Below are 18,121 nucleotides of genomic sequence, written 5' to 3' on the forward strand. Positions count from 1 at the left end.
CATGTTCTTCGGCCTTGAGGCTGTCAGAGACATTCTCTCAGAGTTTCAGACCGAGCTTGCTACCTGGGTGTCTAAAACACTGATATTCAGGCGACACTCAAGCTAAGTGGACTGAATGTTGGCAAAGTCTGGTCAGTCTATGACATCCAAATCTTCTCCTTGCACTTTCGCAATGGTGGGACTATTAGTAACCCTGGATTGTACCCTGGGTTATTAACCATCATAAAGATTCCACCATCATGACTAACAGTCCCACAGTACAAGTCCTGAAATACAGCACCTAGTGTACTGGAGGTGACCACACACTTAAACCAACATGAGGAGTGATTCATTCACTCTGTGTGGTGTAGTGATTCACACTACACCACACAGAGGAATACCACCAGTCTGTGTTACCAGGCACTACTAGGTGGTAGATCATTCTCATCAACTGGTGCAATGCCACCACTTTGCTTATTGGAGGCTTGAAATGGTAGAACCCATGTTTAGTCTCCAGAGCAAAGCTCTGGCAACCCCCCCCCCCCATTTCTTCCATCATATACAGGGTGTCTCAAAAATATTGGTACAAACGTTTAGGGGAGGTAGGTAACATCTAAAGGAATGTGAATTGCATAGGAACCCATAACCGGAAACGTCACCGTAAGTCAGTAGACAGCACTGTTCATCAGTTCGCGAAAGGGAAAATTTCTGGTTTACTCATTCAAGGAGTAGTCACCGCATGAAGAGCATGCATCGATATACGAACTGTGAGCTGGCAGACATGCACCTAGTGTATGGATTAGCAGAGGGCAATGGACGAGCCGCTCAACGAATTTATGGAGAACGCTTTCCCAGACAGACATGTACCGGACCACTGTTTGTTTGCACATGTGCATCAAAATTTGTGTGATTATGGGTTATTTAGAGGTTGCAGGAGTAGTGCGGGCAGACCACGTTCGACGCGAACTCCCGCCATGGTAAAAAGTGTGTTGAATGCCGTCCAGAATAATCCTACTACCACCACGCGTGCCATTGCCTCTGCCTTAGGAGTGTCTCGTTGCAGTGTACAGCGTGTCTGGCACGATGATTCCTTACACCCCTTTCATCTCCAAAGGGTTCAGTTACTGCTCCCCCAAGATCATCCTGCATGTGTGGCTTTTGCGCAGTGGTTTCTCCAAGAAAATGTTCAAGACTTGAATTTTCCAGCCTATGTTTTGGTCACGGATGAGGCTTATTTCACTCAGGAAGGCTTATTCAATCAGCACAATGCTCATGTGTAGGCACACGACAACCCACACAGTGTGCCCCCCCCATGCGGCACAACATCGCTTCTCAATAAATGTGTGGGCAGGTATGGTCAGTGACTGCTTAGTCGGCCCATACCTGTTACCATCCCGCATGAACTCCGCTAAATATCGGATCTTTCTTGAACAAGTTCTACCAGGGTTATTTGACGATGTTCCAGCAAATGTGAGATGCAACATTTGGTTTCAACATGACGGGGTGCCTACCCATTATGGAAGGTGTGTTCGTGACCATTTCAACAGGCGTTTTGGGCGGCGAGATTGGCTGTGGTGGACCCATTGCCTGGCCCCCATGCTCACCTGATTTGTCGAGCCTTGATTTCTTTCTGTGGGGGCCCTCAAATCTATCGTGTATGAATCGCCTGTGGAGACGGAAATGGATCTCGTGGCAAGACTCGTCTGTGCTGCTGCTACTGCCAAAGATACTCCAGTTGTGTTCGGCCGTGTCCGCCAATCCATGCTGCTTCGGTGTCACGCATGCATCGCGTCTCGTGGTGGAACCTTCGAGCATCCTTTGTAACATCATGAAATGCATCCATCTCGTACTCCATTGTTAATATTATGTCAAATAAATGTTTGCCACTAATTACTGTCTTGTGCCATTTCTGCTTCTTGTGCCTCTGCTACTACTTTCCCGCGACGTTTCCGGTTATGGGTTCCTATGCGATTCACATTCCTTTAGATGTTATCTACCTCCCCTAAACGTTTGTACCAATATTTTTGAGACGCCCTGTATTATAATTGATATATTTTAAGGTTATCATGGTCTGATCCAGTCTTCCTTACATTTCGAGGGTACAGCTCTAAAATAGTGTTTCTCAGACCCATCACTAGATAGTCCACTGGACTGTGACCCTATTGGTAACCCTGAAGGAGGCTTCCAAATCAGCTAGTATATAATCTTGTTGCCTCTACTCTGCTAGATAATGATTGGAGGAAGTCTGAGTAGTGTGTATGGGAGAGGACATTGTCGAGGCCATGTTATGCCATGCAGCTGGATATATTCTTGCCGTGTTTATGCCATATTCAAAAATTTCATTAATTCATACATGCCCTCCCCTCCTTATCTTACTACTGAATACGTCGTGAATTGTCAAACTAATAACTTATCTGGAAAGATCTCCCAAACACTTCCTCATTTATTTCACAAATGTACATGGTCTCAAATCCTATCTGAATTATCTCTGTTTCCATTTAGTCTGCCAAGCGCCATGTACATTTTCTGACAGAATCACAATTATTGGCTGATTCAACCACTGCTCATCTCAGTTGTCCTAATTATTCACTGTGTGATTCCTTTCACTTCAAAGGTGGTACTTGTGCATATGTCTGATCTTATATTCCCTGTCAGAGGCTTAGTAATTTGGAATCTCCTCTTTACAATCTTCTCTGGCTTAAAATCTTTCTACCACATTCTGTCAGATTCGTCTGTTCCTTTATCATTTTCCCATCTCCACTAATCCCTTGGAACTCTTAGACTTCCTCCCTTTGAAATTTGACTTTCTCCAGTCCAACTTCCCTAACATAGTGATATAATCTTGATGATTTTAATGTTCACAGCTCTCGCTGGCATCTCTTCCATTTTGTAGTTACATAGACCCAGCTGGACAAGATGGATTTTTCAATATCTAATGACCTTACTTACATTGTTATGTACCTGCCAGAATACCAGACAACACGCTTGATTTTTTTCTCACAAACAACCCTTCTAAATACACCTTTTAAGTGAATGGTCCTGTAGGTGCTTCAGATAACAAATTGGTGATCAGTTACACATTGAAGCCTTTCTCTTGTAGCCATTATCAACCTCATGTTGTTTGGCATTTTAAGAATGCAAAATGGGATGCTATGTGAGTTTTTTCTTAGTTGAATTAATGTTTGAAATATTCTGATTTCAGTGTTTGCTTAGATCATGTCAGTGAAATTATTCCTATAGGGATGAAATCCTTTATTTCACAATCCATCTTAAAATTTTTTCCTTTATCTGAACATAGGTTTTCCAATAAATGTGCTAAGGCTGTTTAAGATAAGAATGTTGCATATTGCAATTATCTTGCATCCACATCTCCACATTCATTTTCTGCCAAAACCAAAGCTTACAACAATTGTAAAACAGTTGTTAATCAGTCCAAAGTAGATTTCGAACAGACTAAGAAAACTTGTTTCTTGTCCAAATGGTAGTCGAATATTCTGGTCTCTTGCCAAATTGGCTGCATCTTTTGCCCAATCTCTATTACCACCTCTGTCAAAACCAGATGGTTCTATTGGCACTTCAGCCAAAGATAAAGCTGATCTGTAGCATCCTCTTTTTCTTCTAACTCTTGTATTCATAGGTGCATTATAGCCACAGCAGCTTATGCGCCGATAAACCCCCATAACACACACACTCTTGTATTCATGATCTTGGTAAACCGCCTCCTACAATTCTCAATACAATTCATTCAGTGCCTCCTTTGGGCTAACTTCAAAAGGATGTCAGAAGAATTTTGAACAGTCTTGATTCCAAGAAAGCAGCACCTGGTCCTGATGGTATTTCTCCGTTTGGTTCTGAACCAAATGGAGAACATATGTGTTCCTGAACTTACTCCTGTTCTGTGTTGCCTTTTTTTCACTTTCTTATTCCAGAGATGTTTTCCCTTCTGCTTAGAAATTTACCCATATCCAGCCAGTTCCTAAAAAGGGTGACAATTCATTCCCATCCAGTTATTGTCTCATTGCACTTACATCTACTGTTTCTAAAGTAATGGAGAAATTATTTAATCATCAATTCTTAAACTACCTAAAAACCTTCCATGTGATCAATGATTGCTAGCATGGATTCCGTCAGCATTGATCCACTGGTGATATACTGGTTTGTTACCCATCTATGGACAAATTCAGTGGAAAGGTTTGGGTAAACTCAAGCAGTTGCTCTTGACATTTCAAAGGCTTTTGATTATATTTGGCAAAAGGTCTTCTAAATAATCTTCCATCTTAGGTTTACCAACTGTTTTTTGTAATCGGGTATCCAGTTTTCTCTCTGACCACTCACTGCGGGTGATGGTAGATGGTTCTCTTTCTTCTAACATTCTTCACTAATGTGGGTGTTCCCCAAGGTTCAGTTCTTTCTCCTACTCTTTTCCTCTTGTATATTACAATTGTACTGTTGTCCATTGACTGGAAATCCTGGACATATTTTTGCTGATGATACACATTGCATTCCACCTTCTAGTTTGAGAAATCTTGCCCTGCACAAACAACTTCCACTTCTCAAATATTCATTACCATTTCCCTAAATGCTGATCTCCATTGGGGCAAAGATGACTTAGTTGATTTCAATCCTTCTAAAACTCAGTCCTGTCTTATATCTTGCAAAATGGTTTTCTTCTGCTCCTATTCTTATCTTTGACGACACTCTGATTTCTAGGCAAGACATGTATCTCTATTGGGAATTACCCTGACTTTTAATCTCTCTTAGCATAAGCATATTACAAATATTACTTCCCGTGCATCAAAAAAGCTGGGTTTTCTCTTTTGCCCTCAATGTCACTTTCTATGAAACAACTGTTCACTCTGTGCAAATCGCAAATTTGCCCTACCATGGAATATTGTTCCCACATCTGGGGCAGTGCGTCCAAAACCTCTCTCAAGCTTCTAGATTCCATTCAGAAGAGGGGCAATTAAGTTAATTAATGACATCTTTAAAAAGCCTCAGCACTCTATCTCATGGATGTTCTGTTTCTGCTGTATACAGAAACAGAACATCCATGTACTTCCATGGGTACTGTTGTCACTGAATTTGCTTCTATAATTCCTGCCCTCACTTCCAAACCATTCCAAACACTTGCCAGAATCTGTCAGCATCCTTTTTCTGTCTAACTTCAAACTCACAGAACGAACTTTTACTTTTCTTTTTTCCTCATTTATTCCTTCAACTTCCATTTTCTGGAACACTCTCCCTTCATGCATATTTCCTGAAAATTACAGTGTACAGAAATTCAAGTCTGATGTCAATGAGTATCTTCTTTCAACTTCTCAACTTTCAACCCATGCTCGGTACTAAGTACTATAGGTTTTAATATCTCATGTTTGAGATATAATAATAAATAAAAGAAAAGAAAAGTAGGACACTGAACTGAAATAACAAAGGCAATGGGACAAGTCCCTTTCAGGATGCAGTTAGTTTTTTCCCCAGAAGTCAAACCTTAAAGGTCTGTTGTCTAACTATTCTAGAGATCATTACTATTCAAGTTTTCTAAATTATTTTATAACCAGATGTTTTGTTAACTAAAAACGTTTTAGTTAAAAATTATGGATTTAATTTTAAGCTTCTCTAACCTAATCTATCCCTAGGGGCTCACATCTGGTGAGTATGGGCTTGGCACACCCAGAGTCCTGAGTTGGATACCATCATTCTTCTCTTTCTTGGTGATTCCCTTTTACTTTTGACTCTTCCTCTCTCTCAGGGTAACTCGGGGAATTTTTTATTTTTTATTTTTTTTTTGGCTGGTGCAGCATAAGCCTCCGGCTTCCTTGCACCATGTAACTAATAATAATAATAATAACAACAACAACAATTGTTTTTAATTCTTTATGCTGAGAAAAGCCTTATTGTCATAGTTGTATACCTGCCTTCTGATTCATTATACAGTGTGATTCACTACCAGTGCAACAAACTTGCAGGTGTAGGGGGCACAAAGACGAATCGGAATCACATAGCATTGCAGGGTCAGAAATGGCTTTGTCATGCGGGATGCATGAACAAAGAAGCAAAGAAAAAGAACAGAAACAGTAACTCATTAGTGTAACAGAAATCATTTTAATGACAAGTTTTACATCGGCAAAAAGCCATGCTACAGAAAGTGTTCGAAAGTTCGACAAGAAGCAGTCACACAGGCTTCACAGCGCCGCCGCACGGAATCCCTAACGTTCTGGAAGATTCCTGGCGTGTCTCGAATCTCCCCGGCAGCTACAGAGATGCGAACGACGAGGTCTTCAACCGAATCAACGGGGGTCTCGTACACCAATATCTTCATTTGACCTCAGCAGAAGTCATCCAGGCATTATAGGTCCGGCGATCTAGCAGGCCAATGAACCGGACCACCACGACCTATCCAATGCTGTCCAAATGTAACGTTTAGGTGTTGGTGGACATAATTGGTGTAATGTGGGGGAGCCCCATCATGCTGGAACTACATTGAGCAGCGCAACGACTGAGGAATGTGCTTCTTCAATAAGTTCGGGCAGGACTTGCTGTAGAAAGATCAAGTATGCCCTACCGTCCAGATGAGGGGGCAGAAGGTACGGTCCAATGAGGTGGTCTCCAACAATGCCGGCCCAAACATTGACAGAGAAACGGCGTTGAGTTGCATGTGTTCGCATACCATGGGGGTTCTCCAAAGCCCACAAATGGGCGTTATGTTGATTGAAGGTTCCCTCTCCCTTGTGAAACTTGCCTCATCCGTGAACAATGCGGACACAGCAAATGCGCTGTCTGCCGCACTCTGTTGAAGAAACCAAGTAGCAAAAGTCCTCCGTAGTGGATAATCTGCAGGCTCCAATGATTGGACGCGTTGCAGATGGTATGAACTCATTTGGTTTGTTGACAGTATCCTCCATACAGTGGATTGGGAAATACCCAATCGTTGGCCTATCGCTCGAGTACTCTTATTCGGATTGCCTTCTGCAATACGTAGGACATTCTCCTCGTTGTCTGGCGTCCTCGTCATTCGCTCTCGATTCATGGTACCTCTTGTGAAACAACCAGTCTCACGTAACCTTCTGTGCACACATGCGAAAATCGTATGATGAGGAGCACGCCTGTGCGGGAAACGTTCCTGGTACAAGCACAGAGCGGCATGCCCGTTACAGTCCGCAGCTCCATATGCGAGGTGCATGTAGGCCAGTTCAACGTTTGAATAATCGTCCATCCTACTGCCTCGGGAACCGGTTCACAAATGCTGACTTCCAGCGGGATCGCTGTTCATGCGACCTCCCGTTCAACGTCTTCTACCGCATGACGAAGGCATTTCGGACCCTGCAATGCTATGTGATTCCGATTCGTCTTTTTGCCCCCTACACCTCCTGCAAGTTTGTCGCACTGATAGTGAATCACCCTGTATAAAGTAAATATTTAGTACCAAATAATTAAACCTGTTTTGCAGGTCACATAGTCTGAAGGCCCCAGCTTTTTATGTACATGAATTAAATGCTTGTTTTATTTATTTTTTTTTTTTAAGGAGATAGACCTTCATGGTCTGTTGCAGTGACAGACCATGGTATTTCCACACCCCATGCAGAATGATTTTTCGGCACCCTTTCCTGAGGATATATATATATATATATTTGCCTCATTGTTCTTCTGTTTTTGGCACTCTGAACAGGAACCCTGCTATCCCATACCTTAATCTGGCACTGGTCTGTTGTCTGACCATTCTAAATATTATTATTATTCAAGTTTTCTAAATTATTGTATAACCAGATGTTTTGTTAACTAAAAACATTTTAGTTAAAAATTGGTCATTAAGTGTAATCTTCTCTGAACAACTGTTTTTAATTCTTTATAAGTGTTAATGCCACATGCAGAGAAGTATCTTATTGCCATAGTTGTATACCTGCCTGCATTATAAAGTAAATGTTTAGTACCAAATGATTTAATCTGTTTTGCAGGTCACATAGTCTGAGGGCTGCAGCTTATTATGTACATGGTTTGAATGCCTTTTTCCAGGCACGTTATAATGATGCAAAGTAAGATATTTCATATTTTAAGTTGACAAAATTATTAAATTGGATTCTGTATTTATTGAAGTGTATTTTTAGTTTTAAGTGACCCTTTTAGTATGATGTGAGTATAAATCTTGTTCTATTGACTTTTCATTTATTCATTTTTGAATGGTAGTTTATTTCTTGTAAAGGAGTATTAAAAAATTTATGGTTTTTGCTAGTTTAACAGAGACTTCCTTTGGGAAAAGCTTTGAAAAATATTGAAAATGAAAATTACTTGTGAACATTTGGATTTTGACATTTAATTTAATAATTCATGCTTCTTTAGAATAATTGTCAAAAAACTGAAAAAAACCTAAAATTTTAATTGCCAGGTCCTGAAGTTGCTGGATTTCGGATGTTTTTCTGTGTATTATTAATTTTCTTTCATTGAATATTCAATGAAATATTCCAGTTCCTGGCATCCCTGATTGTTATGGCTTTTCCATACCCTGGGAAGGATTGCCCTAACCTAAAAATTATTGCTCGGTTTCCTTCATCAGTTTTGTGGCAAATAATCGCCCATAGTTATCTTAGAATCTGATAAATAATAACCAATTGCTTTTGTAAAAATAGGCTTTCTCTGAATCTCATGATTAAAGCAGAATGAAATATACGAAATGCATTTATTAGCAACAAACATGTTGTGGTTTGTATAGATATCAAGAAAGCTTTTGATGCCATGTGGTGTTTGGTATCATTTGTGACCTATATTCCTTTGGATTACAGAGGCAATATTTAGTGTCTACTTCAAAATTTCTTACAAAGTTCTTACATTTTGATGGCAAACTGAAAGGACCTTTCAGTTCGCTCTGGTCGCTTAGTGACAGAATATTGTCACTAGTTCTTTAAATACGTTCCAAAATGTTAGAGTCACGTGGATATTCAGCTACTATGACATCATTATCAACTCCTAAAAATTTGCCAACAACAATTTCTCCACTGATTAAATCTCACTTGGAACTCTTCTAAGATTGCTCAATGTCTTGTAGTAGTTCATCCCTCTCATCGCTGTTAATTAGCGTTTTAGCAAAGCATGCTTTTGCGAAACAATTCTTAATCATTTCCTTCACATCTTGACTCCACACTTTCGCCAACTCTGATGTGCATATCCACAAATCTATAACAGAATCTATAGGTTGGTTGGTGTTTCTCAGTACAATTTTTTTTCTGTACGCACCTTCAGTAGTGCATTTTCGAATCCTTGGCCCATTGGCTGTAGTTTAGACGATGTATTCAGAGAAAATAAAACAAGCTTCACAAGTTTTGAAATTACCGAGTGAAGATGGGCAGAGCAGTTGTCGACAATCGACGTGATTTTTCTGTTTTCTTTCGTCATCTTTCTATCAAAATTTAAAATCCACTGTTCAGAAATTTCACTTGTCATCCAAGATTTTTTGTTGTAGTTGCAGTCTAACTCTAACGACTTTACTCCTTTGAAACATCAGGGTTTATTACTTTTGCCTACTACCAAAAGCTTCAGTTTTTCATTACCAGCCATATTTGCACCAACCAAGACTGTAATTTTCTTCTTTAATATTTATACCACCCAAACATATATCATCTTTAAAAGTCAGTGTTTTGTTCTGCAAACATGGACCTGTTTCATCAACATTGAATATGTATTTGGGCTTTGTAGTCTTCCATAAATTTTTTCAAAACTGTTTCTTTCCAATGGGTACAGTTTTTTTCGATGACAACCTCACTTTCACCAGAAATAACTTTTTCGAGTAAGCCGTGGCACTTTTTAAATTTGTCCAGCCAATCAGAACTGACTTAGAATGGTTTTTATGCCCCAGAAAAGATGCGTACTCCATAACCTTTTACTTTTATTAATGGCTCTGATATCGGCACGTTTTGGTCTTGAATCAACTTCATCCACATAAAAACTGCTTCGTCTACATCTTAACACAGTCATAATTTTGCATGCTTCCGACTGGGTGCCATTTTCTCAAACAGTTTGAAAATCGAAACATAGTTTTTCAGAATTGTTAACACAACACTGGCAGAAATACCAAATTTTAAAGCAATTTCTTTTTTTTTTTTTAATGCTCCAATCTACACTATTAAGCACTTCCATTTTTTCACACTACACCCAAGGATTTCCTCTTAGACACTGTAAGGTTACTTGCACAGCAGCTAAAACAAAACTGATTTAGGGATCACTTGTACCTACCATGTAAGCAGAGACAGGTTAAATTTAGCGAAACTGTGGATGACTCATTTCTTTGAAACAGCAGATGAATTTCCGGGATAAAGGAAAATCACTCTCTCCTAATTCTCTAATAGGATGCTTCCAGTAGAAAACAGGTTGACCAGAGCCAATGTCCCCATCAGGAATATGCCTTAATCTTGGCCAGTGGCTGTGGGCACATAGATAGCAGTTGACTAGCATGACTTTTCTGCATGGTAGTGTATAGGTTTTACTTTTTCCTTTTTAGCCATTGCTTATCCCAGCTTTTCCCAAACATTTTTAGTCATGGAACACTTTTCATCTCACAATATATTTACGGAACACTTGTACAGTGGCTGACAAAAAAACTGCATCACCTTAAAAAAAAGTAACATTTGTAGTGAAACGTATAAGGTATTGTTTGATTACAGTCATTTTGTTTGTTGAAACCTTGCATCAGACAGTAATTGCAAGGTACTGCATCAGCTGTTTCTATAAATATAGCATTGCAAGGGTATACACACTCATTAGTATCCTGTTTTGCGGAGGTGTATGTTCCATATGTTCAGTTGACACCAAGAAAAAAAAGTAGTATAGCTGTTGCTCTGTTCCAGAAATGGCTTTCTACGCATGCTATCACTGATAAAATAGGCTGCCACCAGTCAAAAGTATCCCTGGTGCTGAAATTAAAGCATGAAACCGTTGATGTGAAGAGAAGACCTGAATCAGTCCATAAGAGTGACTGTGTCTTCTCAAGATTGATATTTGAAATGGCTATGTCTTCGTAATTGCCATGCTAGTGCTCCTGATCTAAAACTGAACTTTGAGATGGTCTCTGGTGTTGAAACAAGTGCACGAACTATCCAAAGACGGCTTTCGGTCTTTGGATAGTTCGTGCACTTGTTGGTCTGCATGCCTATCGGTCCAAGAAGCCTTTGTTGACCCAACAAATGAAGAAGAAGCAACTTGCTTGGGCTGAAACATATGTTTCATGGACAAAAGAGCATTGAGACACTGTCATCTTTTCTGACGAATTGAAATTCAACCTGCATGGCTCAGATAGGAAGCGATATGTCAGAAGTCGAAAATTGGAGGCATACCATCCTGACTGCATAACACCGACTGTAGAGTTCCCCGCCAGTCAGATGGTCTGGGTATGCATAACAAGCAAAGGGGTGGGGCGAATTAAGTTTATTAACGGAACGGTGAATGTAGAAACATATACTGTTATCTTGGAGGAGTGCCTGAAACAGACATCCAAAACTGGATTTTTCAACAGGACTCAGCACCTTGCCACAGAGCAAAATTGGTAAGTTTTATGCTATTCAGATTTAATGATGAGTTTGTCTTCTTGTCTCACAAGGCTTAAAACATACACCAATGTTTTCCCTCATTTTTCTCCCTTAAGGTGCAGTCATACCTCAGAAATGCTGGCATTACAGTGTTGGACTGGCCTGGCAAGAGTCTAGATTTGAACCCTATTGAAAATTGCTGGTACATAATGTCATCTGAAATTGCTCAGAAGTCAACAAGTAAGATTCAGCTACAGGAAAGCATTGTAAGGGTGTGGTACCAAGAAATTGGGCAACCATATATCCAGAAGTTGATTAACTCTATGCCAGATCGTTGCAGGGCTGTAATTGCAGCTTGAGGAGGAACAACAAAATATTGAGGACTTATTTTGCTGATTTGCAGTACATAATACTATTGTGTTAACTTTTCATTTCAGTTTGTACACATAGATGCAGTAAAATGTATGTTTGGTTGTCATAAATGCCATTTGCATGATTTCTCATATTTCCATTAATTACAAATTTTACCTTTTTAGGAAGATATTTATGGCAATCACGGCCTCCGTAGTCGAGTGGTCATGAGCGGGAGTGCAGTGGCACATGCTCTTTGTGTAGACCGGGGTTCAAGCCCCGTCTGCTAAATACAGTCGATCTGCCAACCCACAGTGGATAAACTTGGCAGATTATGGTCCAATTCCCTCAGTATGAATTGTTGGGGAGGCTTCCATCCTGCAGTGGGTTGATAATGGCTGCAGTTTACCTTTTTTTTTTTTTACCTTTTTTATGGCAATTAGGTATATCAGGTGGAGTCTTTTTATTAAATTTTATTCACAGATATATATATCCCATCTAACAAATGCATTTCGAACATTTCTGCAACCAGAAATGTTCAAAATGCAGACAATCTGCAAGCACAAATTGTCCGGCACTGTATATTTACGGAATACTTATGGAACACAAGTTTAGCAGGACCCAAAGAACTGTTTGCTAATATTTTATTACATACTACTCACTGTGCATCAGGAGCATCTTTATTTCCAACACATGTAAATCTGAAATTCAAATAACTGTCATCGTACTTTCGTTTTGGTCTTTTATTAGTTGGTTCCTGTTTTTTCACTTCGGAATTTCGGGGAACAAAAGGCTATGATTGTTCATCCTTACTTTGAAGTGTGACAGTATAGTGTTCATTTTCATCGACCACAGTTGCACTACTGCCGACCGGGCTAGCCAGGTGGGTAAAGTGCCTGTCTGGCAACCCAAAGATCGAGGTTCGAATCCCGCCTCGGGCTTGGATCAGAGTAAAATGCAAAAACTTTGGGAAGTGCATTATGGCCACAGAAGCCAATGCGCCAACAACTAACAAAAAAAAAAAAAAAAAAGTTGCACTACTAGAAGTACTTGCTTCTTGTTTTAAAGTTCCTTTTTTTTTTTTTCAACCAACCACAAATCCATGGTCATTTATTTTGATAATAATATTTCGAAATACTGATAATTATCAAAAAAATATTTATACAAGGAGGTGAGTTTAGTTATGCTTACTAGTTTAACTGCACTACTAGAGACCTGCTGTGTAAACATGCAAGAACGTGTCACGGAAGTCTACTTTGTTTCATCCATCCAAACGATGCATGATATCGGTTTGCTTCCCCTGCAACCATCTACTTCTGTAATTAAATACAAATGGCATATTAGATCACTACATTGCTACGTTTTCGTAGATGTTATTACATCTACACATACTTCTCTATGCAAAGCCCGCCAAAATAAAGTGTTCCAAGGTCTATTTGATTAGTCGATGCCAGTACAGTATAGTAATAACTTTAAAAAAAAATTTTTTTTAATTATTAATTAGGATTTTTCATGGAACACTTGTTCACATCTCACAGATCACTAGTGTTCCGCAGAACACAGTTTGGGAAGTGCTGACTTATAGTGTGCTATAGGCCTAATGACTCTGATGAGTATAATAAGGAACTGTACAGGGAAATAGAGTGGGCCAGTAAATCAGAGAGTCTTATAATGGGAGATTTTAATTTCCCAGATATTGACTGGAATTTGGGGGCTGGTTACTCACACACTAGCAGGGCTTTTGTGGATTTATTGGATGATTGTTTTCTACATCAGCATGTTCGGGAGGCAACTAGAGGGAGTAATACTCTTGATTTGATTATCAGCAGTGATTCTTCATGCATTAAGAATCTGCAGATAAACGAACCACTAGGTGGCAGTGATCACAGTGTGCTGAAGTGGGATTTACTCAAAGAGGTAACTACCATTAGGGGTAAAGGGAAGGGTTATTGCTTCCGTAAAGGCGACTACGATGGACTGAGACAGTATTTAAATTCTATACAGTGGGACCAACTGATGATGTTACCAACAGCAAATTCAAAATGGGAAGCATTCAAAGAACTTATCTTGGAAGCTACTAGGCTTTACATACCAACTAAGAAATATTGTTCAAGGTTTAGGCCAAAATGGATGTCAGATGAACTAATGAGGCATATGGCAGAGAAGAAAAATGCATGGGATACTTACAAATTAACACATGACACAGAAGCCTATGATAGATACAAGTTGATATGCAACCAAGTTACAAAGGAGGTTAGGCAGGCAAAGGCAGATTACGAGAAATCCTTGGCAAGGGATGCAAAGAAAAACAGCAAAGAGTTCTTTACTTATGTTAACTCTAGAAGGAAGGGGATGAATCAGATTGGTCCACTTGATATTGATGGGTCAACTGTTGATGATCCTGCTCAGGTAGCTAACAAACTAAATGAATATTTTGCATCGCCATTCACACATGAGGAGTTATTCAACAAGGGGAATGCCAGAGGTGTATTCAACTCTAGCAGTAAGCTACAGAATCTTGAAATAACTGGGAGTAAAGTGGAGGAGAAACTGTTGAAGATAAACACAAGAAAGGCACCCGGGGTGGATGGGCTCTATCCAGTTATATTAAAGGAGGCAGCAAAGGAAGTAAGCAAACCCTTAGCCATAATTATGAGAGCTTCCTTGGACTCAGGGGAGGTACCCATAGACTGGAAATGTGCAAATGTGACCCCAATATACAAAGGAGGATCAAAGGCTGACACAAGTAATTATAGACCTGTGAGCTTAACTTCTGTTCCAGGAAAATTAATGGAGGCACTGGTTAAAGAAGCACTGCAGGATCATTTAGACAAGACTTCAGTTATAGCTCAGACACAGCATGGTTTTGTTAAGGGGAAGTCTTGCCTGACCAACTTGATTGGATACTATGATGCAGTCACAAAAGAACTGGATGCAGGGAATAACTTTGATATTATATACTTGGATCTTAGAAAGGCTTTTGATACTGTTGCACATGGAAGACTGCTACACAAATTGGAGCAGTGTGGCATTGGAGGCAAATTGCTGCTATGGATAAAGGGGTGGTTGAGGGGGAGAAGACAGAGAGTGGTAGTCAATGGACACTGCTCATCGTGGACTAATGTTATTAGTGGAGTCCCTCAGGGCTCAGTGTTGGGTCCATTATTGTTTTCTGTATTTATAAATGATATTGATGATGGTATATCAAGCTTAATGTCCAAGTTTGCAGATGATACAAAGGTTGGCAGGGTTGTCAAGGACACTACTGACACTATGCTGCTGCAACAGGATCTGGAAAGGTTGAGCAGATGGGCTGAGAGGTGGCAAATGAAGTTTAACATTGACAAATGTAAAGTACTACACATGGGAAACAGCAACCCCAGAGCAACGTATCAACTCTGTGGTACTACACTGACAGTGGTAGAGAATGAAAGGGACTTGGGGGTGGTTGTGCAGGCAGATATGAAGTTCTCTGAGCAGTGCAGACGGGCTGCAAGAGTAGCTCATGGAGTATTGTCAATGATATACAGGAATTTTTCCAGTAGGGATAAGGAGGTGATTATTCCATTGTATAAGGCAATGGTCTGGCCACACCTAGAGTACTGTATACAGGTCTGGAGGCCTCATTTCAAGAAGGATGTAGAGCTGCTGGAACGAGTACAGAGAAGGGCAACAAGATTAGTGAATGGAACAAAGGGGTGCTCTTACGAAGAAAGGCTTAAGTTTTGCAAATTACAGTGTCTGGAGACTAGGCACCAGCGAGGTGATCTGATAGAGGTGTATAAAGCCTTGAATGGTTTAAGCATGCTCAATGCTGATGGGATTCTTCCTCTAGCTCAGAAAAATCACCTGAGAGGGCATAAATTCAAATTGAGGAAAGACAGATGTAGGATAGACGTGAGGAAATTTGCCTTTAGCCAGCAGGTGGTTGGTTGGTGGAACAGACTTCCATCCCTTGTGGTGGAGGTTGATAGCCTAAATAAGTTTAAGGCTCAGCTGGACAGGTATTTGGAACGAACAGAGGGGTGAAGTGGAAGTGGGTTTTTTTTTTTTTTTTTTTTGGCTGATGCTGCATAAGTTTGCTTTCTTGCATCAAATGCCTCTACTAATGCTAATGCTACCCAGATATTTCGAAATCAGTTCATTATATGAAAAGTTTCTTCGTTATATGGAAACTGTTTTCAATGTAATAACCAGGTGAAATAAAAAAAAATATATATATATATATATATATATATAGGGGTTCTTTTTTTATTTGATAGCAAGACTCGTTTCTACCTTTTTTTTTTTTCTGTTTTATTATGCAATATAATATAATATAATATAATTGTTTTATCTGTATTGCTTTTGTATTTGATGTCCTATATTATCATTTGTGTCACATTTTATCCTGAGAATTTTTTATTTTCTGGTGTCTGTGATTATAACCCTGTTGCAGTTTTAGTTGGTATTCCTCAATGGAGTATGCTTTTTGTTTTGCCATTTTATACTATTTTGATTCTGTTTTTGCAAAGTAACTTTTTTTTTTTTTAATTTTATTATTATTTTTTTTTTTGATACCTACTGTGCAATATTTATTTATTGTGCAGGTGATTTGGTTTCTTTTAGGTCAGTCGTCAGAACATGATTTATTTTATCTTCTTTTAATTTTGTTATCCAGGAGAGTGTGGATGATCTGGTGAATTATCTGTGTTGTTTTGATTTTAAATTTAATTCAGTGAAAGCTAAATAAATTGTATTGAGTATAACTCATAATTAATTTGTCCCTAAGTCCTTGTGCTGGTGAGCAAGTGCTTGTCTGATGGATTCCAGGTTGGATTTTAGAGTATTTATTATTATTGTTATTATTATTAGCCATACGGTGCAAGGAAGCCTGAGGCTTATGCTGCACCAGCCAAAAAAAAAAAAAAAAAAAATTCCCACATTGCTCTGAGAGAGAGAGAAAGAGAAAGAGAGAGAGAAGGGAATCAGCAAGAAAGAGAAGAATGATGATATCTAGCTCAGGACCCACCCTGGGTTTGCCTATCCCATACTCACCAGATGTGGGCCCCTGGGGTTATTGATGAGAGAAGATATTCTGAAAGCCTCCAGTGATTTTAAACTTGCCATAGCAAAAGTGACTGATTTTAAATGTGTTCTTAGTATTTCATTCTTTACATGTGATCATTATCATCATTCTTCTCTTTCTTGGTGATTCCCTTTGACTTTTTGACTCTCTCTCTCTCTCAGGGTAACTCGGGATTTTTTTTTTTTTTTTTTTTTTTTTGGCTGGTGCAGCATAAGCCCGCTTTGTTTATCTGGCATTCTGGAAAGTGTTACCCGTTCAATAGGTGTTTGTTAAGAAGAAAATTGTTGGCTTAATTTCATGATGTGTAGAAATTGAATGAGGCTGCATTTATTGGTTGAACCATTTGAATGTTCCTTCTTGGATATAGTGTTGGGTGTCTTTAATACAGTGATGCTGTGGTAACTGTTATCCCCTCCCTTTACTCTCTTTTTTTTTTTCTTTTTTGTACAATCTTGTGTTTTTTTTTTTTTTTTTTTTTTTTTTTTGGTTAGTTGTTGGCACATAGGCTTCTGTGGCCATAATGCACCTCCCAAGGTTTTTGCAGTACTTTGATCCAAGCCCGAGGCGGGATTCGAACCCACGACCTTTGGGTTGCCAGGCAGGCACTGTACCCACCCGGCTAGCCCGGTCGGCGTACAATCTTGTGTTTTGTACATTTGTTACATGCTTATGTGATATGTAATTTTATTTACAAACCCCTCTGTTCAGATGTACTAGCCTGTAGTTTAATTTGTTGAGCAGTAAAGAATTTATATGTGATGTCAAAATTAGAATAAAATTTTGAAGTTTCCCATTTTAAACCATTTCTCAGATTTTTTTTTTTTTTTACAAAAAACTGGTAGGTGGAGGTACCATGCAACCACTGTTGTTATTGTTTTTTTCTACTAGATAGTTAAAATTATAAATTAATATCAACATTGCACAACAAGAAAAGAAAAGTGGACTATGTATATATATTAAGTGCAATAGCATCATTAATACACAGCCATTTCTGAATAAACACAATATGAGATATAACTTAAAACGATGCCACCTTATAAATATTCTGTTTATTCAGAAATGGCTGTGTATTAATGATGTAATAACCATTAAACATTAATAATGTGTATTAATGATGTAATGTAATTAATGATGCTATTGCACTTAATATATACATAGTCTAAATTTGCTCGCAGCTTGAGGCTTTAGCCCTAAATGCATCTTAGTCTAAAAG

General features: G+C 39.1%; 1 protein-coding gene across 1 annotated transcript in view; it reads left to right on the plus strand.

The window, feature by feature from the left end:
• Window positions 1-18,121, plus strand: part of Mau2 (Mau2 sister chromatid cohesion factor) — a 289,027-nt gene that overhangs the window by 243,323 nt on the left and 27,583 nt on the right. Inside the window, exon 14 of the mRNA XM_090380613.1 lies at window positions 7,932-8,009. Coding sequence (XP_090236739.1) covers window positions 7,932-8,009 — 78 coding nt within the window. The remainder of the gene's footprint in view (window positions 1-7,931; window positions 8,010-18,121) is intronic.

The sequence above is a fragment of the Mastigoproctus giganteus genome, chromosome 9, assembly GCF_048544385.1.
Source record: "Mastigoproctus giganteus isolate SK-2022 chromosome 9, ASM4854438v1, whole genome shotgun sequence".
NCBI classification, from domain to species: domain Eukaryota; kingdom Metazoa; phylum Arthropoda; class Arachnida; order Uropygi; family Thelyphonidae; genus Mastigoproctus; species Mastigoproctus giganteus.